This window comes from Psammomys obesus, unplaced genomic scaffold, assembly GCF_907164565.1.
Source record: "Psammomys obesus unplaced genomic scaffold, mPsaObe1.curated_primary_1811, whole genome shotgun sequence".
Lineage (NCBI taxonomy): Eukaryota > Metazoa > Chordata > Mammalia > Rodentia > Muridae > Psammomys > Psammomys obesus.
In genome coordinates, this window is record NW_026592118.1 from 21,089,052 (window position 1) to 21,110,702 (window position 21,651).

Consider the following 21,651-nt stretch of genomic DNA (forward strand, 5'->3'; position numbering starts at 1 on the left):
ATTTCACTCAGGATGATCTTTTCTAGATCCCACCATTTGCCTGCAAATTTCATGATTTCCTCCTTTTTGATTGCTGAGTAGTATTCCATTGTGTAAAAATACCACAATTGCTGTACCCATTCCTCCATTGATGGACATCTGGGTTGTTTCCAGGTTCTGGCTATTACAAATAAAGCTGCTATAAACATGGTTGAGCAAATATCCCTTATGTGTACTTGAGCAAACTTTGGGTATATACCTAGCAGTGGTATAGCTGGGTCTTGAGGAAGCACTATTCCTAATTGAACGTATGACAGGAGTCTACTGAGCGCATTTGAAAGACTCTAACTGGCAGTGTTTTCAAAGCAAAGACTCATGACCAAACCTTTGGCAGAGTACAGGGAATCATAAGAAAGAAGGGGAGTTAGTCTGATGGAGAAAGGATAGGAGCTCCACAAGGACCAAATATATCTGGGCACAGGGTCTTTTCTGAGACTGACATTCAACCAAGGACCATGTATGGATATAACCTAGAACCTCTGCTCAGATGTAGCCTGTGGTAGCTCAGTAACCAATTGGTTTCCCATAGTGAGGGGAACAAGGACTATTTCTAACAGGAACTCAATGACTGGCTCTTTGGCCTCCCCACCCAAGGGAGGAGCAGTCCTGTTAGGCCACAGAGGAGAGCTTTGCAGCCAGTCCTGAAGATACTTGATAAAACAGGATCAGATGAATGGGGAGGAGGTCCCCCCTATCAGTGGGCTTGGAAAGGGGCACGGTGGAGATGAGGGAGGGAGGAAGGGACTGGGAGGGAATGAGGGATCGGGACACGGCTGGAATACAGAGTTAATAAAATGTAACTGATAAGAAAAAAAAAATAAAATAAAATAAAAAAGAAAGCAGGCTGAGCAATTAAAAAGTTTTCCTGAATGGACTTCGCTATTGCATCGCATCCCTCATAATGCCATTGGGCAGTTTGTTTATTAAACACAATATACTCTCCATATTTCTTTAGTTAATGCCATCCACCCAACATTCAGAGTAAACACCATGGTACGGGGGAAAATCAATCAAAATATGGTCTTTCAGAATTTAAATTTGATAACACTGCTTTTATACTGTATTAGTGCCTACGGATATGGTAAAGCCCAATGATGTTATAAAATTTCATACATGTGAAGGTAAAGTAAAATTATTGTTTGGAACAATTACTGAACATTATAAAAGAGATACTATAGTCTTATAATATGGATTTTGAAATCTATCCTGACATTTTTATAAAAATAAGATTAAGACCAAATGCATAGAATGTAATGAAAAATATTCATGAAATGCTATCATACAATACTAAAATAGTTTCCCTACACTTGCCTGTGTATTACTTTCCTCTGTCCCATGTTTCCCTCATTCCTCTGTACTATACTCTACCTAATCATCCCTTCTGGTCCTGTCTCTCTCTCACATGCTTCACATGTTTTAATCACTATATTTCTGTGGCCCTGGTGCTGTTCTGATGCCTATTCTGTATCAAGGGGTAGCAAATCTATAGCATGTTCCTTCTATGGACTTGCTGCCCAAGACAATATGTTAAGAGTGGTTGATAAGGAATCAATGAGTTGCTTCTAATGCATCTCACTGCCAGATTCAAAGAGAGCCGTGTTCATTTACCAAGACACACTGATAAAGTTTATAACTTTATAACTTTAAAATTCATAATGTTAATTTTTCTCCCACTAACTAGATTTTGGTCTGAATCCCCTCACAGCATAATGTGCCTAACTAATTAACTACATAGTTCAGTTGTGAAACATCAGATCACTCATTAATCAGGTTCTTTGCTTCACTGATATAAGGCACTTACAAATTAATCTTTATTACTGCCATTAATCATTTTAAAAAGGATTTTTACATACCCAAACTTGGCATCCATTTACCTTTCTTGTAGTTGACTGGTTCTTAACACTGCATCATTAATAACACTTATTAGAAGGAAAAGTTAGATGCAAATTAGTCTATATCCTAATCTTGTTTTCCCTAATTATTGATCTTCAAAATGGTCACTTGAAGTAGCACAAAGTAGGATATAGTCAAAGGATTCATTTGAAGTCACCATAATGTAGACTATTTTCTCATTGATTTCTCATTACTCCAGACTAAAATATTAGAAAGACATTATTACTTCCAAAGAAATTAATCAATTGATTGAAATAATACTTGGAGATACAGACGTAACAAATATTTTTGTGTAAGACGTAGCTCACATACAGGTATATAAAATATAACTAATTTTAAAAAATATTTATTTTTATATGAATAATTGGAAAATTGACATTTTTTATTATATGTTCCACATTTTTACATTTAATACCATTTAGAACAACCTTTGAAATTTTAAATGAGAATAAAATTTCAGTTAGGTTCCTTTTGAATATAAATTTTATATCTTTGATGCAATCAGGTAGAGAGAATAGTGACGCTATAGGCAGAGTTGTTAAAACAACGATGTTATTTTTTATTCCCTGAAAGAAAACATTTTCGGTTTTTAATAATTTAGCTTCCATTTCATTACACTGGCCTATATTATACTGCATGTTTTTCATGCATAAAATGTTAGCAACTTGACTTTGCTAATATATGCATTTAAAACAACTCAAAAATTTCAGGGACTAAGCTTCATTCTCTTTTAAATTACTAATCAACATCAGGGATTAGAGAATCCCCTTTTCTGGGAGCATCTCATTGTCTTTTCTTGGACAGTAAGCCAGCCATAGATAAAGCAGTGATGAATTAGTACCATTCGAAACCCCTGTAATGGTGATGAACTGTGTGGGGTACTAGTGGGAGGAAATGATCAAAAAAAAAAAAAAAAAACAAAAAACAAAACAAAACAAAACATAACATATGCTCTGTCAAATATGTCTGTGTTCTTTCCACAAAAGTTGAACCCAGTAGCCCTCCACATTGAAAGAAAATAGGTTTCTGAAAATTATAAGAGTTAAGAACTGAGATTTAGTATACAAATAAAAATGTGCAAAAATAGGTAACTGTAAGTGCTTAGTTAATTTTTCTAAACTTGATTTTAAATGAACTAAAAGAATACACGGGTTATCTGTAATAATTTGCAGAAAGTTTATCTCAAGATAAACTGAATATATGAATATCTAAATCACCCCAATGAAGACTGAGTCCAGAAAACTGAACCCAAGAAAAGATAAAGTAGTTTACCAGAACACTTGTTAATTTTTTACTCTGATTCTACAGGCAAAATACAGTGCAGGCATTGTAGTCAATGTCTATAAATAACTTGAATATTAAACTTTCAATTATTTTAAACAAAAACCAAGGTCTATACTAAAATCAATGTTAATTTTAGTTTCCATCTTGAAGATTTTAGTTTTTCTGTACAATATATGAAATAAAGACTTCAAAAGATTTCTGTTTGGGTTAATAGGTAAAAAGGCAGAATTTTATAGTAACATGATTTAAAAAGTATGAATCTTAAATGGTTAAAGAAGTATACTTTCAAATATGTTATATTCATAATATATTCTTTTTAAATTTACTTAATAAACACATTTTTAAAAATTTGAATAAACAAAATCATGTAGTGACAAAGAAATATAAGCAACACAGTATTAAAACTGGCAAATTGATAAATGAATATAAAATAGTAAAAATATTCAAACTGTCAAAGTTACACAAAAGATTGTGCCAAAAGTTACAAAAAGAGATGAGTAAGGAAAGATAATTTTTCAGAAGTGTTCCAGGAGAAAAGTCATCACAGGTTGTGGTTGCGAGTAGAGGCTTTATAATCAGAACTACTGTACTAAAATCCTCATTTGCTGTTTTCCTCCAAGTACACTTGTATTTGGAGTATAAATTCTGATTTCCCTATTTTTAAAACAGCCATCATAATGTTTATATGATCAGTATTTGTGTAGCTTAGATAGGAAGAAAAAAATGTAAAGTGCCTAGAATATGGTAAGAGGAGTATTCCTTGGATTTTAAAGTGGCAGTTATAAAAAACGAGCCAATCTAGGGAGTTCTGCAGCAGGAGATGTTGACTTTCAGTCATCGGCTGAGGGGAGAAAACAATATGTGCCTGAGCATCACATGGAAGTGTCTGTAGTCTTGATCTCTCACTAGCAGAGGATGGCAAGGGTTGCAGGAAAGTTAAAATGAAGCCACATGTCACAGGGTGGAAAAGCCACGCTGAGCTATTTAGGCAGGACTACACACTGTTGAGTGTAGATAGCCTGTCCTCTATGAAAAACCCCATGGCAGGAAAAAAAACTAAAATGTTAATGATATCTTTACATACAGGATACACATCATATATATAAGATAAAAGAAAAAGTGTATATTTTCCCTGTTTTTTACTTTAAGGTATATCATGTGTAGCCCTCTGAACTAATCTGTATGGCTATTTATGGTTCTTCAGTGTAGTCTTCTCTTGCTCTTGAGATTAGAGGGATGCAACTAGATGGATATTATTTCTTCCTTATAGAACTGTTTGAGTTGTAATGAACATACATCATTTTTGTAACTAGGATTATCTGATAAAGTTTAAAAATTTGGGAGTGTACAAAAAAGGCTTATTGTTGGGTAAGGAAGAAATATGGCTTGTATTACATAGTTTCTGCTAACCACATTTTCTACAGTCAGTAAGTAGCAGGCATAACAATAGCACACACAAGCAAAGGTCATGTGTTTATAAAACTTATAATGCAAAGAAGTCACAAGGATATCACCAGGGAACTGACACTTGTATATTGCTACAAGCATTTGTTATGCAAGATGAAACAATGGTAAGTTAAATGAGATGCAAAATGAAGTAAGCAAAAAATGTTTGGAAGTGACAGGAAAAGTTGATGGAATCCACATCTATAACCATTATGAAAATAATAAATTCAGGAGCTCAAGGAAGCAATAAGTAGAGGGATGTCCTTATCATCAATAATGGTATGGGGGACACAGGCAGGGAAAAAAGGGACTTCCCCTGCATCAGATCAGTGCCTGGAAGACAAGAGGCAGGTAAATGATGGTGTCACTATTCCAGAGAGAAAAAAGGAGGAACAGGTTCTCTAGAAAATTGAGTAAAAGTCAAACATGTTGAGCGTGAATTTACAGTGAGGTTTTAAGAGGAACTATCTACTTTGGTACACAGAGTTCTGAAATTAAAATATAGAGACTTATGTGAATTTAATGGTTATTCATGTGACTCCTCTTGATAGAAAAGAAAGAAAAACCAAAGCAACAACAACATGGAGATTGGCAAAAAAAAAAAAAAAAAAAAAAAAAAAAAAAGCCTGGAAATGGCAAATGCAGAACCCAAAGATGATCAGAAAGAGAAAGAGAAAAAGAGTGGAGATGGGTTAGCAGCCATGTGTCAAATCATAAACAATAGCAAACTCCCACAATCTGATTGAAGGTTGCAATTCTAATTTCTACTCAGAATTTTAAAAGTTATACAAGTAGGTTTTATATGGATCATTGATGTCCTCTATGAATTAAAATTATTTAATTAGATATAAGATACTTTACAGATTTCTAGGCAGCTTCTGTTTTCTTTCCTAAGTATATATACATACACACATCTATGGAACAATTAAAAAAAAATCAAAGAAAAAGATCCCATCAGTTTAAGAGGGAGTTAAGTGTATAAAGGAGACTGAAAGGGATTAGAGGGAACAGATATAGGAAGGTGAAAAGAAAAAGAGGAAGGTGGTATAATTAGACTAATTAAAATTATTATACTTTGAAAAATTAGAGTTCATTTAAAGGGGCAGAATGGCTAATGCAAATATTTCTTAAGATGGGGAATTTTGAAAATTCTCACTAAAGGGAAAGTATTTTAGATTACATGTAGATTATAACTAACCCTCCCATGTTAAACATATGACAAACTAAATTATGAGAAACACTAGGATTAACTGTGAATATATGAAATTACTTTCATTCTGAATTTTGACCACACCTCTCTTGTACTGATCACAGCTTAGAAGTCTATGTAAAGGGAAAGCAAAAGAAAACAAGCAATAACAAAAAGCTCCTTGGCTCTTACAAAACCAAAGAGCCTAATGATACATGGTTTTAGGTAAAGAGAAATACTGATTTATATGTTCATTGTGTGTTATAAAAAAATTAATAATAACTTGGAACTACAGGAAACCTTTCCATTTTCTATATGATTTAGAAAATTTTACAATTATTCTCTGTGGAATTTGATTAAGGTTTCAAAATGCCTTTGCTTTTAAGTGAATAAAAGTTAGAGTTCTCTGAAAAGCAATTCACAGTTTAAAGGTTTTATGTCTGTCTTGTCCTTGATCATCTCAGGTACTAAGTAAATCTACTGTAGTGTGTATGCAAGACTGTAAGAGTAGGAAACACAACTTACTGTCCTTACTTTGCTAGGCTCCACGTGGTCATAACTTGCGCTGCCCTCTGCCTGGGGCTCTTTCACAGCTTTGCTTTCCTTCTCTCCTTCCTTTGGCAAAGTCTCAGGTGTGACACTTGGCAGACCTTCAACTTTGGTCTCTGGCTGCCCCTGTTCTACCTTTGCAGTCACTCTGCCTGTGGGCTTTTCTTCTGGAGTTTGTACATGAGCTTTAAGCATATCACGTTTCTCTTCCCCTTCTGAGGTCAATGGCTTTACTTCTGGGGGTAACTTCTCATCTTTGGAAGCTGGCTTCTTTTCTTCAAGCGGTGGTGTTTCTTCGGCAGGTGGCTTCTTTTCCTTTTTATCTTCAGGTAGCTGTTTTTCCTCTTCAGAAGGAGGTTTCTTTTCCTGCAGTGCTGAAACTTTGCTTTTGTCTACTTTACTCTCCTCTGGTTTTTGATCTAGGGTTACAACTGTAGGAGTTTTCTCAATTGATGCTGTTTCTTTTTCTGGGATCAGTTTTTCAGTTTCTTTTTTTACTTCTGTTTCTTTCTTTTGGCCTTTTACATGGGTGCCTGTGGGTGCTTTCTGAGACGATGTTTCTGCAGGGCCAGGTACAGGGGATACTTTGGATCCTGATGATGCAGGTGGCATTTTGCCCATATCTCCAAGTTGTCCAGACAGTGCCCTCTGTGTCTGGCAGTTTAAACAAAGCCACTCTTGAACCTGCAGAACAAACAGCAACAAAAAAGATTAGGAAGGAGTATTGTAGACTTTCTATTCTAGTGCATTAATCAACATGAAAGTTGAAAAGGGATGTAAGCTGCTATAAACATGCTTGAACAAATGTCCTTGTTGTGTATTTGAGCCTCTTTTGGATATATGTCTAGGAGTGGGATAGATGGATCTTGAGGAAGCGCTATTCCTAATTATCTAAGAAAGCGCCAGATTGATTTCCAAAGTGGTTGTATAAGTTTGTATAAGCAGTGGAGGAGGGTTTCCCTTTGTCCACAAACTCTCCAGCATGTTTTGTCACTTGAGTTTTTGATGTTAACCATTCTGATGGGTGTAAGGTGAAATCTCAGGGTCATTTTGATTTGCATTTCCTTGTAGCAGCTTTATTTGTAAAAGCCAAAACCTGGAAACAACCTAGATGTCCCTCAATTGAGGAATGGATACAGCAATTGTGGGACATATACACAGTGGAATGCTACTCGGCAATTAAAAACAAGGAAATCATGAAATTTGCAGGTAAATGGTGGGAACTAGAAATGAACATACTGAGGTATTCCAGAAGCAGAGAAGCACACATGGTATATACTCACTTATAAGTGGATATTAGACATATAATATAGCACAATCATACTAAAATCTATACACCTAAAGAAGCTAAGAAAGAAGGACGACCCTGGGTAAGATGATCAATCTTCATTCAGAAAGGCAAATGGGACAGACCTCCAAAGAGGAAGAAAACAGGGAACAGGACAGGAGCCTACCACAGTGGGCCTCTGAAAGACTATGCCCAACAGAGTATCAAAACAAATGCTGAGACGCATAGACAAAACTTGGGCAGAGTACAGGAAAACTAATGAAAGAAGGAGAGATAGAAAGACCTGGAGGGGACAAGGATTCTACAAGGAGAACAACAGAACCAAATCTGGGCAAAGACGTCTTTTCTGAGACTGATACTCCAATCAAGGACCATGCATGGAGATAACCTAGAACCCCTGCGCAGACGTAGCCAATGGCAGCTCAGCATCTAAGTGAATACACTAGTAATGGGAACAGGGACTGTCTCTGACATGAACTCAGTGGTTGGCTCTTTGGTCACCTCCCCAAATGGGGGAGCAGCCTTACCAGGCCACAAAAGAAGACAATGCAGACAGTCCTGATAAAACCTGATACACTAGGGTCAGATGGAAGTAGAAGAGGACCTCCCCTATCAGTTGACTTGGAGAGGGGCATGGGAGAAGATGAGAGAGGGAGAGTGGAATTGGGAGGCAATGAGGGAGCAGGCTAGAGCTGGGATACAAAGTAAATAAACTGTAATTAATATAAAAAATAAATTTTTTTCAAAAAAATAAAATAGAAGATATATATATATATATTAATAATTAATGGAAGAGGGATATAAGAAGGACGAAGGACCCACGGAAGTACTCACTTGGGGATTTTGGGTGGAAAGGAATCTGTAAATTTGAAAGAAAACTATTTCATGCTTAGTATGTTCAAACATAGCATTTCCATCATAAATTTATTCTTATACAATTATATTTCATAATAATTTTCATTTTGTTCAAAATTAAGCAGAGGTTATTTGAATTTAGTTTTCCAACTCTTTATCTCTTTGTATCAGCGAAATAAAATTCCACAGAGTACGATAGATTTTTTTTTTTTAAATTCTCTATCTTCTGTGGCCTGGTAAGGCTGCTCCCCCCTCAGGGGTAGGTGATCAAAGAGCAGGCCAATCAGTTCATGTCAGAGACAGTCCCTCTTCCCATTACTATGGAGCCCATTTGGAAGAGGAAGACAATGCAGCCACTCTTGATGAGACCTAATAGACTAGAATCAGAAGGAAAGAAAAGAAGACCTCCCCTATCAGTGGACTTGGGGAGGGGCATGCCTGGAGAAGGGGGAGGAAGGGAAGGATTAAGAGGGGAGGTGGGAGGGAGCTACAGGAGGGGGGGATACAAAGTGAATAAAGTGTAATCAATAAAAAATTTAAAAAATTCTCTATCTTCTTTCTAGTTAATAAAATCATTTCATTTTTAATACTAATCACATGTATTCCTCAGTTAAGGCAGGAAAGATCATAGTTCCTATTGTTTGGCATGTTTTTCAAAAACGTATTCAGATTTTCTGCCTGAGATATTTCCTTATGTGATTGCTGCTCAGTATATAGCAAGTTGTCTCTCTTCAGCAGATCACCTTAGGTGGTACCCAGCTATATGCTTTCCAGTATTAGCATAGCACTGGGTGAAGAAAAGAGGACCCCCCCCCATCTTGAGAAACTGCCAGCTCACTGTTTTGCAACCTAAGGTAGAAAACTACTCTCTGAAAAAAAAGCACATGAAAACTGATCACACAGGGGGCAGATGCAAACGTGATGGCAGGAACTCTCCTTGACTTTTGAATTTTCTGTTTTGTCCTCCATTATATCTATTTTAATATAAGATATTCTAATTAATACCATTTAATTTGTATCTATTATGCAAGGAACAAGGTGGGAAGTTCCTATAAATAAGTTTGCCTGCTTTTTTATGTTGCATTGCCTCCAGATAAATTTAATTTCAAATTGCTTTTCATATTGGCTCCTCTCTCCAGGTGCTTGGATTAAATTTATTACAGAAAAACCACTTACTTTTGTACAATACTATTAGAGAAAAGTTTCATTTTGTTCCCTGCTTTCTGTTTTTTTAGAGATGGTGCTTAATATATTTGACAATTTTCTAATCTGTAAGGGGTTATGGATCCTTAACTTCTTATCAAAGTACAAAGGTAAAAACCAATGGTTAAGTTTAGTAAGGCCTGTCTGTAAAGCATTAGGATGTATTTGGGTCCCTTTGCTTTGGTGTGAACCCTCAAGATCAATCTTTTTATTTTTTTATTTTTTTGTTCTTTTCTTCCTTTTCCTTTATTTCTCTGTTTTTATTTCTTTTTTATTCCTTCTTTCTTTCCTTCCTTTCTTTCTTCCTTCCTTCCTTCCTTCCTTCCTCCCTCCCTCCCTCCCTCCCTTCCTTCCTCCCTTCCCTTCTTTCCTTCCTTTTCTTCTTTCTTTTAAGACAGGGTTTCTCTGTGCAGCCCTGCCTGCCTCTCGGTAGACAAGGCTGACCTCAAACTCAGAAAATCTACCTGCCTCTGCCTCCCAAGTGCTTGGGTTAAAGTCATCACCATCATCTGGTGATGTACCAATATTAATCCTTATTATGTTTCTGTGAAAGCATCTCTGGTGTGAAGCACAGTTTTACAAAACAGCTATGTCCATACATCGTGGGAAAGAAGCTGACTTGATCACTTGTCAAACAGAGAGTGCCTCATCTCTGCACTGAATAGTCCCCCAAAATAATACCTGAGAACATCAATCTTTATCTGTACTACAGTTCAAAAAACCATGACATGATTGAAATACATCTTAAGATTTTTCATTATTCATATTTTGAGGTTGACATTTCAAAAAAAAAAAAAACAGCAGACAAAAAAAAAAGCAGTCTCAGTGCTGTTTTGTCACAAGAACTCTAAAAATCACATGCAGGTGAATACTAAGCATTTTTATCAAGACATTTCCTTATGTAAATGAGCTGGGGACTTTTAATCTATCAGGAAAGTGGTTTTCATTCCATTGGAAAGTTTTGTCTATTATGTAATTTTGATTATATTTTGTGAAATTACTTTTAGTTAGTTGTCTTATATTGAGTATATGGTAAGTACATATGATAAGCCATGTACCACAGAATACATAGCTTTTGTTAAAAGGACCTGTGTTGAGAAAATGAAGCACAGTAGTATTTGGGAGAGAGTATACTCAGTATTTTCATAACTTTTGGAATATAGGTAAGAGGGTTAACACTGCATAGTATATGCATCTAATCTTATTATGCGAAATAAGACACTTCATTTCCTCAATTTACAGTATTTTGGGTAAAGTTATAAAGCAGTGGTGACTATACCACCAGCATCTGTCATGTGAACAGGATAAGGTATAGTGCTAAGAGATAACAGCTAGCTACAATCTCTGAAACCTACAGCCTCTCTGAGCCTGCTAGATGTACTGGCACAAAAGTAGAACAAATGCTACAGGAGGTAACCACCTGTTTTTTCGTTGGATTTATGTCACGCTCTGCAAGATGGATTTTATATCTGACAGTGTTAATGAGACCAAGAACCTGAGGCTAAATAAGTCATGGAACTCTACTGTAATCATTCTGTTAAATCAGCATAACAATAAAATAATTCCTAATGACATCTTGTCATACCTATAAATAAATGCACTTCTCAACTCTCCTCAGAGAAGCTTCGTCTTACTGTAATTAACACTGAAATCCACAAATGAACAATGTGCAGCGAGTAGAAGAGTTTAGAATTTTTAACCCTGTATTCAGTATCTGCATCACAATTCTGAAATCAGAGCTCAAGAGCAGAAGATGGGTTGAAAAGATTTTAAGAGCCACAGTGATTGGATGAATTCAAGGAAACAACATTTTTCTAGATGCAACAGGGCAAATGCACATAGAAAATCACGTAGACTATGACAACAGTCACAAGACCTGCACAAATTGAAGTCAGACTAAGTGCCATCACAGAAGACAGGAATAAATTCCTACACCTACCCAAGACACTGTACATGATGCATAGATGGTAAGAAAAGAAAATTCAGGTTTTTCCCATGGAGTGAAAAGTCATATTCCTTTGTTTTTATGCATTTTGCAGATTTTAATGATCTTTCTAAGGATACTTATTAGTGTTACTGGAAAAAACTATAATAAAAGATTTTAATCTATGTAATTATTAAATATAACATAATCAGAAGCCTCCATATTATGAAAATAATCACCTACTTATTTACTTCTATAACATAAGTTATTAAAATATAAAATACATATCCAAGTAGTGAAAATTCTGATAAATATGAAATGTATAAAAATAAATATGCTGATTACACAAAACTCAAACACATTCAATTGTAAGCTAGAACAAGTTACTAAAATTCATTTAACATCAAATCATCAAAGCTTGTTCAAAACAAAACAACATGCCAAAAATCCATTAATCTTAAGAGGGGAGAAGGAAATAAATAAAAAATAAAAAAAAAGAAACAGAAAAAAAGACTCTGCTGTGCTACTCAGAATTTTCCATCAATAAGTAATTTGTTTTATGTAAGATTTCAGCTGTAACTATAGCAACAATATCATTAAATAAAATCTCAGAATTCAGGGATGCCTATTTTCTTTTTTAAGTATCTTTTTGAAGCATGAATATAAGACCTGAAGCAGGTTAAAAATTTATCAATAGACTTAACATGCTTTGGAAATGATGGTCAAAAATACAATATACATGCACTCATATTTGTATATGAGAAATCTTGCAAATAGCATTTTTCATCAATTTTCATTAAAAGACCAACTGAACTGATTTTGAAACTAACATACTTTCCTTCGATAGAAGTACTAAACCACAGGCCATAGCCTTGTCTTAAAACTGAGTGAATTGCAATTCAAACATAATTTTGTGCCTTGAAAAACATTTGGCTCAACAATAAAATACTTAAGCAATAAGTTAACATTTCGACAGCATATTGATATGCTTTTTTAACATATTTAAGTATGTGCGTGTGTGTGTGCGTGTGTGTGTGTGTGTGTGTGTGTGTGTGTGTGTGTGTGTGTGTGTGTGGTGGGCGCCATGTGTACATATGACTGTAGTGGCCCAAGGAGGCCAGAGAGGTCAAAAAGTTATTCGATCCTTGGAAATGGTCTTACTACTAGGTGATGTAAGCCATTTGATATGGTGCTGAGACTTGTACTTGTCTCCAGCCCTAGCTATCACCTTTCATTTTTTCATAGATCCAAGACTTTGTAAGCAGAATTATTATATGGGATTTGTCATTCGTCTCAGTAATTCATACTTTCTAAGATATACAGTTTTCTATTTATTTTAAGACCCTGTATTCTTAAACGTAATATAACAACCTAAAATATATTCTTTTACTAAGGAATGCAGTGTTTTTGTTATTTGTAAAAGAGAAAAGGTTTGAATTGAAAGCTGAGAAAACTTTTTCTCGACTATAAAATCAGTTATTCAGACCATAAAATTAAGATGTTAATAATCTTTGATCATGGGATAACCATTTACAAGCCTGAGAATGAAGCAGATACGCTGGTGCCAGTCTGTCATATCAGCACTCCAGAGCTGATGGCATGAGAACCAGAATTCAAGGCCTGTTTCTTATACATAATGAATTCAAGATTAGCATGAGCTATATAAGGCACTGTTTCAAATTCAAATGTGTGCAAAATGGTCTACTTGTGAGACTTTTATTTGTATTCTGCCTTTCATAAAAATGAAAAAATATGGTTAAAGTCCTTTTATTACCACATATTTTTAAATTAGAAAATACAGTTTCCTTCATATTTCTGGCCTTTTTGTGGTTGTTAACAGAATGACTCAAGTACACAATATAATATTTAACAATGTATCATTTTAATTTGTTCATATGTAAAAAATGAATTATATAAAATAATCATACATATAATGATACTAAATAAGCATGTACATATGTAAAACTGGAAAATGGGAAATAGATGCTTTACTGAGTTAGAGTAGAATGAATAATGGTAAAGTTAGGGATCCGTAAGAATTCTAGCAGACTATGCGAACTTGGGGAAAACCTGAAGGTCTAAGATTCACAGTCTAAGCTGATAGATGCCATGTCAATGTCCATCACTGGTTTCATGTATATTCACTTCTGCAACGCTGCATAGCCCTATATACCCAAACACAGTTGCTCTGTTTCTTTTCTTAGAAGTATAAAATGTATGTTTCTCCATATGTAAACTATGTTAACAATGTTTCAATAAATAGTCACATGCTAGCTAAAATCACATACAAGACATAATATATTTAATCATATTATATATATATATAATAAAGATTTAAAATATTCTGAGAATACAATTCCATAATTTTCATTGATAAATTTGTTGTTCATTTTTCCTGACCTGAACTACCAGAATACCTTTCTATTTTCTTTTCTATCATAATGCCCACACATTTTCCAAACTCAAAAATAATCTGAGTAATAATTTAAAGAGTTATTCACATAGCACATTATTTCATGTCCAAGTTAATTAAAGTATCTGTAAATTATTACATTGAGACAATTGTGACTGAACTCACTGAAAGAAACCAAGGGTTAGTTTCTTTTAACAGGACCAACACCATACATACACACACACACACACACACACACACACACACACACACACACACACACACTGCAGAAATTATTTGTCATTCTGTGACAAATGCCTATTAAGAAGCACGCTTAATGGGACAAGGATTTATTTTTGCTTGCAGTTTTAGCATAAAGTCCATCACAGTGTGGGAGTTACAGGCTTAGGAGCTTGAGGAGGCAGCTGTTCATACTGTGTTCACAGTCTAGAAGCAGAGCAAGCAGATGCCTGTGCCCACTAAGCTCTCTCTGTTTCATCCATTCTGAGACTAAGGAATTGAATGAAGTGGGATCACCCAAATATAGGGTGGTTCTCCCCACTTTAATATTCCTAATCTCTAATTGCATAACAAAGAAGCCCAGAGATTTGTCTCCAATGTGATCTTAGAGTCTACCAATTTGACAACTGATATAAACTATTAAATACAGTATTAGCTCACAGAGGCTGTATAACAAAATGGCATATCCTTGTCAGCGAGTGTTCCCCAGAAATAAATATCCTTTAATCCTTTGGCCTGGAAAGTCCAGACCTCCGGAGGAGGACATTTCCTGTTCCTACTGTAGTCAGGCTGTGATGGACTGCAAAAAAAAGTGAAGCAGCACCTCTTCACAAGAGGACCAATCACATTCATGAGGCCTAGTGGCCTAATCATATTGTTTGTATAGTGTATATAAGTGTGTATCTGGGTGTGTATACATGTTTTGTGCATGTGCCTAGAGGTCAGAGGTTGATATAAGGTATTTTCTTCATCTGTTTGTTTGCCAAATTGGACCTACCAATTTGGACAATTTAGCTAGTCAGACTGCCTCAGGGATCCCTTCACAGCCTTATTCAAAGAATGGGCTTGCAAGGACAGTTACACCCCATCGCACAACAGCAACGTGACTTCTGTTCATTGGAACTGTATAGTGATCATTATCTACCCCCACATAATAAATACCACAAGTTTTTCAATGCTTTATAATATGTATGTTGCGCATAAAGAATAAATTTATATTGAATACCCTTGAGCAACTGACCCAATAAGTACTCCCTCGAAAGTAAAGATGTGACTGAGTCATTTGAGAATGACTCAATGAATTGAGAAGAAGAGGAGGGACAGATAGACAGGGCAATCATGCTAGAAATGTATGGACTATATGTCAATGGTCTGTATTAGTGTTAAGGCAGGAGTGGTTTGGGCAGAAACATTTGGTGCCCTGAGGTCGGAGGAAGATGAGGCATAGAGAGAAACAGTTGAAGTCTCTCTACCTTACAGGCTCATCTGTATGTCAAGTGTAGATTAAAGTAGCATGAATATATCTGTCATTGAAAGCATCTGATGAAAACCATAAAAAAAAATCATCTGTTGCTGTCCTTGTGGAGCTCCTGTCCTCTCCAGGTCTTACTATCTCCCACTTCTTTCATAAGATTCCCCGCACTCTGCCCAAAGTTTGTCTATGAGTCTCAGCAGGGCAGAGCCTTTCAGAGGCCCTCTGTGGTAGGCTCCTGCCCTGTTCCCTGTTTTCTCCCTCCTCTGATGACAAGTCTGGGCACAGGGGTCTTTTCTGAGACTGATACTCTAGCCAAGGACCACTCATGGAGATGGCCTGGAACCCCTGCACAGAGGTAGTGAGTGTATGGTAGTTCAGTGTCCAAGTGGCCTCCATAGTAATGGGGCAGGGACTGTCTCTCACAGGAACTAATTAGCCTGCTTTTTGATCACCTCCTCCTGGGTGGGGAGCAGCCTTACCAGGACACAGAAGAAGACAATGATAGACTAGGAAACCTGATAGACTAGGATCAGAGGAAGGGGAGGAGGACCTCCCTTATCAGTGGACTGGGAGAGGGACACTGGTGGGGAAGAGGGAGGGTGAGTTGGGAGGGGAGGATGGAGAGAGGTACAGGGGAGAGACAAAGTGAATAAACTGTAATTAATAAAAAAATAATTTAAAAAATCATCACTGCTGTCTTACCCTGTGGGTATGTAGATTGGTCTGGGCAAAACAAAAAACAAAAACAAAATAGAAACTCCTGTTTTTAAGACAAATTTGGTTCATTTGTATGTAGCTTTCTCCTTTGGCAGCTTACATTGAAGAGGATGAATTTCCCCTGAAGGAATGCCATTGTTTGGCAGGGTTGCAAGCTTGTGCAGATGACTAGGGCGGCAGCAGCAGAAATTGAATGGTAGAATTAACATTGCTAAGCCAAAAAATAAAAATAAAAAGCCATCCCAATTTGCAAGAAATATGGCAATTTAAAAATAGAGAAAGAACAGATTCAGGAGAGAGGAGACTGGCTAGAATGTGTTGGGTTACAGAACCCTGTGGCTATGCTTTATCTCATTAAATTCTCACCCCATCTTAGAAGTTTCTATAATGACATTTATTATGCAAATGCGGAAAAATGAAACGAGGAAACTAAAAACAATATTCTGTTAAGTATCCAATGGAATGAATAGGCATGCCAGAGAGATATGGGAACAACTCTAGAGTAGATTTTAAGGGATATAGAAGCTACTGAAATCAGAATCAGTGGTGAAATTTCTACAGTTCCTTCATAAAAGGAAGAGAGCAGGGAGCAAACTCTTAATACCCCTCTCCCCCACCCCTTTAACTAGGAGAAACCAGAAGAGTATTTTATGCAGAATCATTAATAAAAGTTGGTAGAAGGCCAGCAGTTTTAAAATACTTGAATGAAGGAGAAATGAGAATTTCCCACATGTGAAAGGCAATATTGCTTGCAAAGAGGCTAAGTAGGATTTCAAAAAAATTTGCAGATGTCTTCTTTTTTCTTATTTTCTTTTGAGAAGGCCTCAGTATGCAGCCTGGTTGGTATAGGCTTCATGATATGGATTAGGCTGGCCTCAAACTCAGAAACTTGCCTCATTCTACCTCAGAGTGTTGGCTGGGATAAAAACAAGTGCCACCAAACCTAGCCCTGATGCTATTTTTTTTATACAAGTGAACTGAGTGCTCTATTAATAATTTCCTTCTTAATCTTCAACTGTTTCCCTTATACTTGTAATACTTATTATTTTTTTCCCACCAGTAACCTGTAAAACTGGCTAGTGCTTTGGTTGTGTTTAAATTTTGATAACTGGAAGTACGCAAATATAATTCCAGAATTCTAGTTTCATGATCTAATCTCTTGCCTCTTTCTCTTTCTCTCCCTTTCCCCTCCCTTCCATCCTCCTTATTCCCTGTCCCACTGTGTTTGTGCTTTTGTGTGTGTGTTGAAGTGATATGGGGAGAGTGAACAATCTTGTCTTGTCCCTGATTTTACTGGGACTTCTTTGAGTTCCATTTCATTTAGCTTGATGTTGGCTGTTGGCTTGCTGTATTTATTATGTTTAAGTATGGGCCTTTTATCCCTTATCTCTCCAAGACTTTTATTATAAAGGGCTGTTAGATTTTGTCAAAGGTTTTTTTCTGCATCTAATGAGATGCTCATGTGCTTTATTTTTTTTTTCAGTTTATTTACACAGTGGATTACATTGATGAATTTTCATATGTTGAACCATCCTTGCATCACTGGGATGAAGCCTACTTGATCATGGTGGATGATGTGTTTGATGTGTTCTTCAATTCCATTTGCAAGTATCTTTTAAAATTTTTATTTATTTATTTTCATTTATTACAATTTATTCACTTTATTACAATTTATTCACTGCAGCCCCCTCCCTCATTCCCTCTCAATCCCATTCTCCCTCCATCATCTCCTCCCATGCCCCTCCCCCAGTCCACTGATAGGGGAGGTCCTACTCCACTTCCATCTGACCCTAGCTTATCAGGTCTCATCAGGAGTGGCTGTACTGTCTTCCTCTGTGGCCAGGTAAGGCTGTCCACCTCCTCAGGGGGAGGGGACCAAAGAGCCAGTGACTGAGTTCATTTCAGAGACAGCACCTGTTCCTCTTACTAAGGAACTCACTTGGAGACTGAGCTGCCATGGGCTACATCTGAGCAGGAGTTCTAGGTTATCTCCATGCATGGTCCTTGGTTGGAGTATCAGTCTCAGTAAAGACCCCTGTGCTCAGATTTCTGGTTTTGTTGCTCTCCTTGTGGAGCTCCTGTTGTCTCCAGGTCTTTCATCCAGCCCTTCTTTAATAAGATTCCCTGCACTTTGCCCAAAGTTTGGCTATGAGTCTCAGCATATACTTCAATACCCTGCTGGGTTGAGTCTTTCAGAGGCCCTCTGTGGTAGGCTCTTGTACTGTTCCCTGTTTTCTCCCTCTTCCAATGTCTATCCCATTTGCCTTTCTGAATGAGGATTGATCACCTTACCCAGGGTACTCCTTCTTGCTTAGCTTCTTTAGGTATACAGATTTTAGTATGTTTATCCTATATTATATATCTAATGAGCATTTTTGAATCAATATTCATAAGAGAGATTGGTCTAAAATTTTCTTTGTTGAGTCTTTGTGAGGTTTTAGGTATCACGGTGATTTTAACTTCATAGAATGAGTTGGTAATGTTCATTCTGTTTCTATTTGTGGAATTGTTTACAGAGTTTTGGTGAGATACTGAGATTTCTCAACAGAGGAATCTTGAATGGTGAAGAAGCACTTAAGGAAATGCTCAATGTCTTTAGTCATCAGGAAAATGCAAATCAAAATGACTCTGAGATTGCATATTACACCTCTCAAAATGGCAGGATGTGGAGAAAGGGGAACACTCCAGCATTGCGGGTGGGAGTGCAAACTTGTATAATCACTTTGGAAATCCATTTGGTGCTTTCTCAGAAAACTGGAAATAGCCATACCTCAAGAACCAGCTCTACCTCTCCTGGGCATATACCCAAAATATGCTCCACAATACAACAAAGACATTTGCTCAACCATGCTCATAGTAGCTTTATTCGTAATAGCCAGAAACTGGAAACAACCTAGCAGTCCCTGAACCAGAGGGTGGATAAAGAAACTGTGGTACATTTACACAATGGAATACTACTCATCCATTAAAAACAAGGAAATCATGCAATTTGGAGGCAAATGGTGGGAACTAGAAAAGATCATTTTGAGTGAGTTAACACAGACGAAGAAAGACACACATGGTGTATACTCACTTATAAGGAGATTTTAATCATATAGTACATGAGAGATATACAATGAACAGACCTTAAGATCTAAGCCCTATGGGAATCTTAGACTACATTTGAGCCCACTAGTTAGGGGAGTGGAGGATAGCTCTGACATGGACTATATTGCCTGCTTTTTTATCACTTCCCCCTGATGGGACTATCCTACCAGCCCATAGGGAAGGAAGACAAACTCAGTCCTTATGTGAATAGATGAGCTGAGGTACCTGGGTAGGGGGCTTCTCTATTTAGAGAAACAGGGGAGAGGGGATGCAGGAGGGAGGATGGGACTGGGAGCAGAGGAGTGAGAGGACTATGATCGAGATGCAAAATTGAATAAATTAATAAGAAATGTTTTCTATACTTTATACATATCAAAGAATGTCTAGAAACCTCTGAAGATTTTTTTTTCTTGGAGAGGCTATTGAAATACCAATCTGAATAATTCATTCAACTACTTTATCATTCCATATATTTTCACCAGACACTGCATGGGATAATCTTAACACAGATATTAAAACTTTAGTTGCCTAGTAAGTTCCTCCATAGGCTACCAGCAGAAATGAAAACAATATTTATAATAACAGTGGAAGACACTATGAAAGTACAATGGAGTTGTAACTCATGCAGAGGAAGGTTTGAAAGTGAAAGTGATGAGTGAGATGGCCCAGGGAGACAGCAGTGAAAAGACTAGGTGGAGAGGTCAGTTTGCAAAGGGATTCATTCTAACTAGAACAAAAGTATTCAGAAAGAGGAGCAGTGACTGAAACAGGATTATCAATACAAGGATTATGCTCTCAGCCAATCCTTCTATGTGGTGTAGAACTCACACCATGTCTGTATTTACCTCAATTCAAATGGAATGAGAGGGAGAGAAGGTAGGACTGGGAGGAGAGAAGAGATGGGGTTACAAGGATATAAAGTGAATAAAATAAATAAAGACAAAATTGCTTGTAAAAGGATGGAATGAGTACTTTTAAAGCTGACATGATTAAACAGCTAGAAGAAAGCACAAGAAAATATTTCAGGACGTAGGCATGTGTAAAAACTTTCTCAATGACCACAATAGCCTAGAAAATAGCCTCAAGATTTAATGGGACTACACAAATTAAAAGCTCCAGCACAGAAAAACAAGTTGTCAATAGAACAATCAGAAAGCCTATAGAATGGGAGAATAATATTTGCTGGTTATACTTCAGATATCATGTTATTATCTAGAATACATATAGAATTGCAAAAATTAAACACACACACACAGAAAAATCTGTTGATCAGTAAGTGGAGTGATTCACTGAAGAGAATTAAAAGGAAAATAAACAATGACAATAGGTCTTTTAATAAGGGTTCAAATATTTAGCCAATTGGGAAATGCTAAGCCAACCTTGTTCAGAAGTCCATCTCCTTTGTCTGCATGTTTACCATCAAACGCAAATGGTCAGAAACCGGTGAATATGTAAGAAAAAAGGAAGTGTTATCCACTGCTTCTGGGAATGTAAAATGCTGCAGCCACATTAATAATGGTGGAAGTTTCTCACAAAATTGAAATGATATATGCACTATAATTCAGCCTTCCTACCCCTGGATATGCTCCACAAAGTCTCTTCATCCCACCAGAGAGACAGGTTTTTACCATTGATTTCATCACAATAGCAAGGGAGTGGAATCAGCCTAGATAATCTTTCAACAATTGAGTAGATAATGAAAATGTGGCATAGCCACGTAATGACTTTTATTAAGCTAAAAAATGAAATTTATAAGAAAGCAGATGGAACTAGAAAACAGTATGTCATGAGGTAACCCATGCTCAGAAATACAAGCAGCAGACTCTCTTAGATGTGAATGTTAGCTTCTAGATTTTAACTCTTTCTTTTCTCCTTTTTATAGTTTAAGATTTTTTAATTCTTTGAGTATTTCATAAAATTTATTCTAATCATATTCACCTACTTCTCCAAAATTTACCCATTTAATTTTAATCACTACACCTTTTATTGCTTATAACTCTATGTTCATTATTGTCTACAACTAAAAGAAACTTCTCTGATGAGGGTTGAAATATAAGAATTTAAGAGAACCCTGCAGGGTATTGAGGCAGATGCTGAGACTCATAGCCAAACTTTGGACAGAGTGCAGGGAATCTTATGAAAGAAGAGGGGAGATAGAAAGACCTGGAGATGACAGGAGCTCCACAAGGAGAGCAACAGATCCAAAAACTCTGGGTACAGGGCTCTGTTCTGAAACTGATATTCCAGCCAGGGACCACTCATGGAGATGGTCTGGAACCCATGCACGGAG

General features: G+C 36.6%; 1 protein-coding gene across 3 annotated transcripts in view; it reads right to left on the bottom strand.

The window, feature by feature from the left end:
- The window catches only part of Pclo (piccolo presynaptic cytomatrix protein), a 335,738-nt gene that overhangs the window by 183,503 nt on the left and 130,584 nt on the right, over window positions 1-21,651 (bottom strand). For all 3 annotated transcript variants that reach the window (XM_055612550.1, XM_055612549.1, XM_055612551.1), the window contains exon 4: window positions 6,377-7,084. In XM_055612550.1, the coding sequence (XP_055468525.1) occupies window positions 6,377-7,084 (708 nt within the window). The remainder of the gene's footprint in view (window positions 1-6,376; window positions 7,085-21,651) is intronic.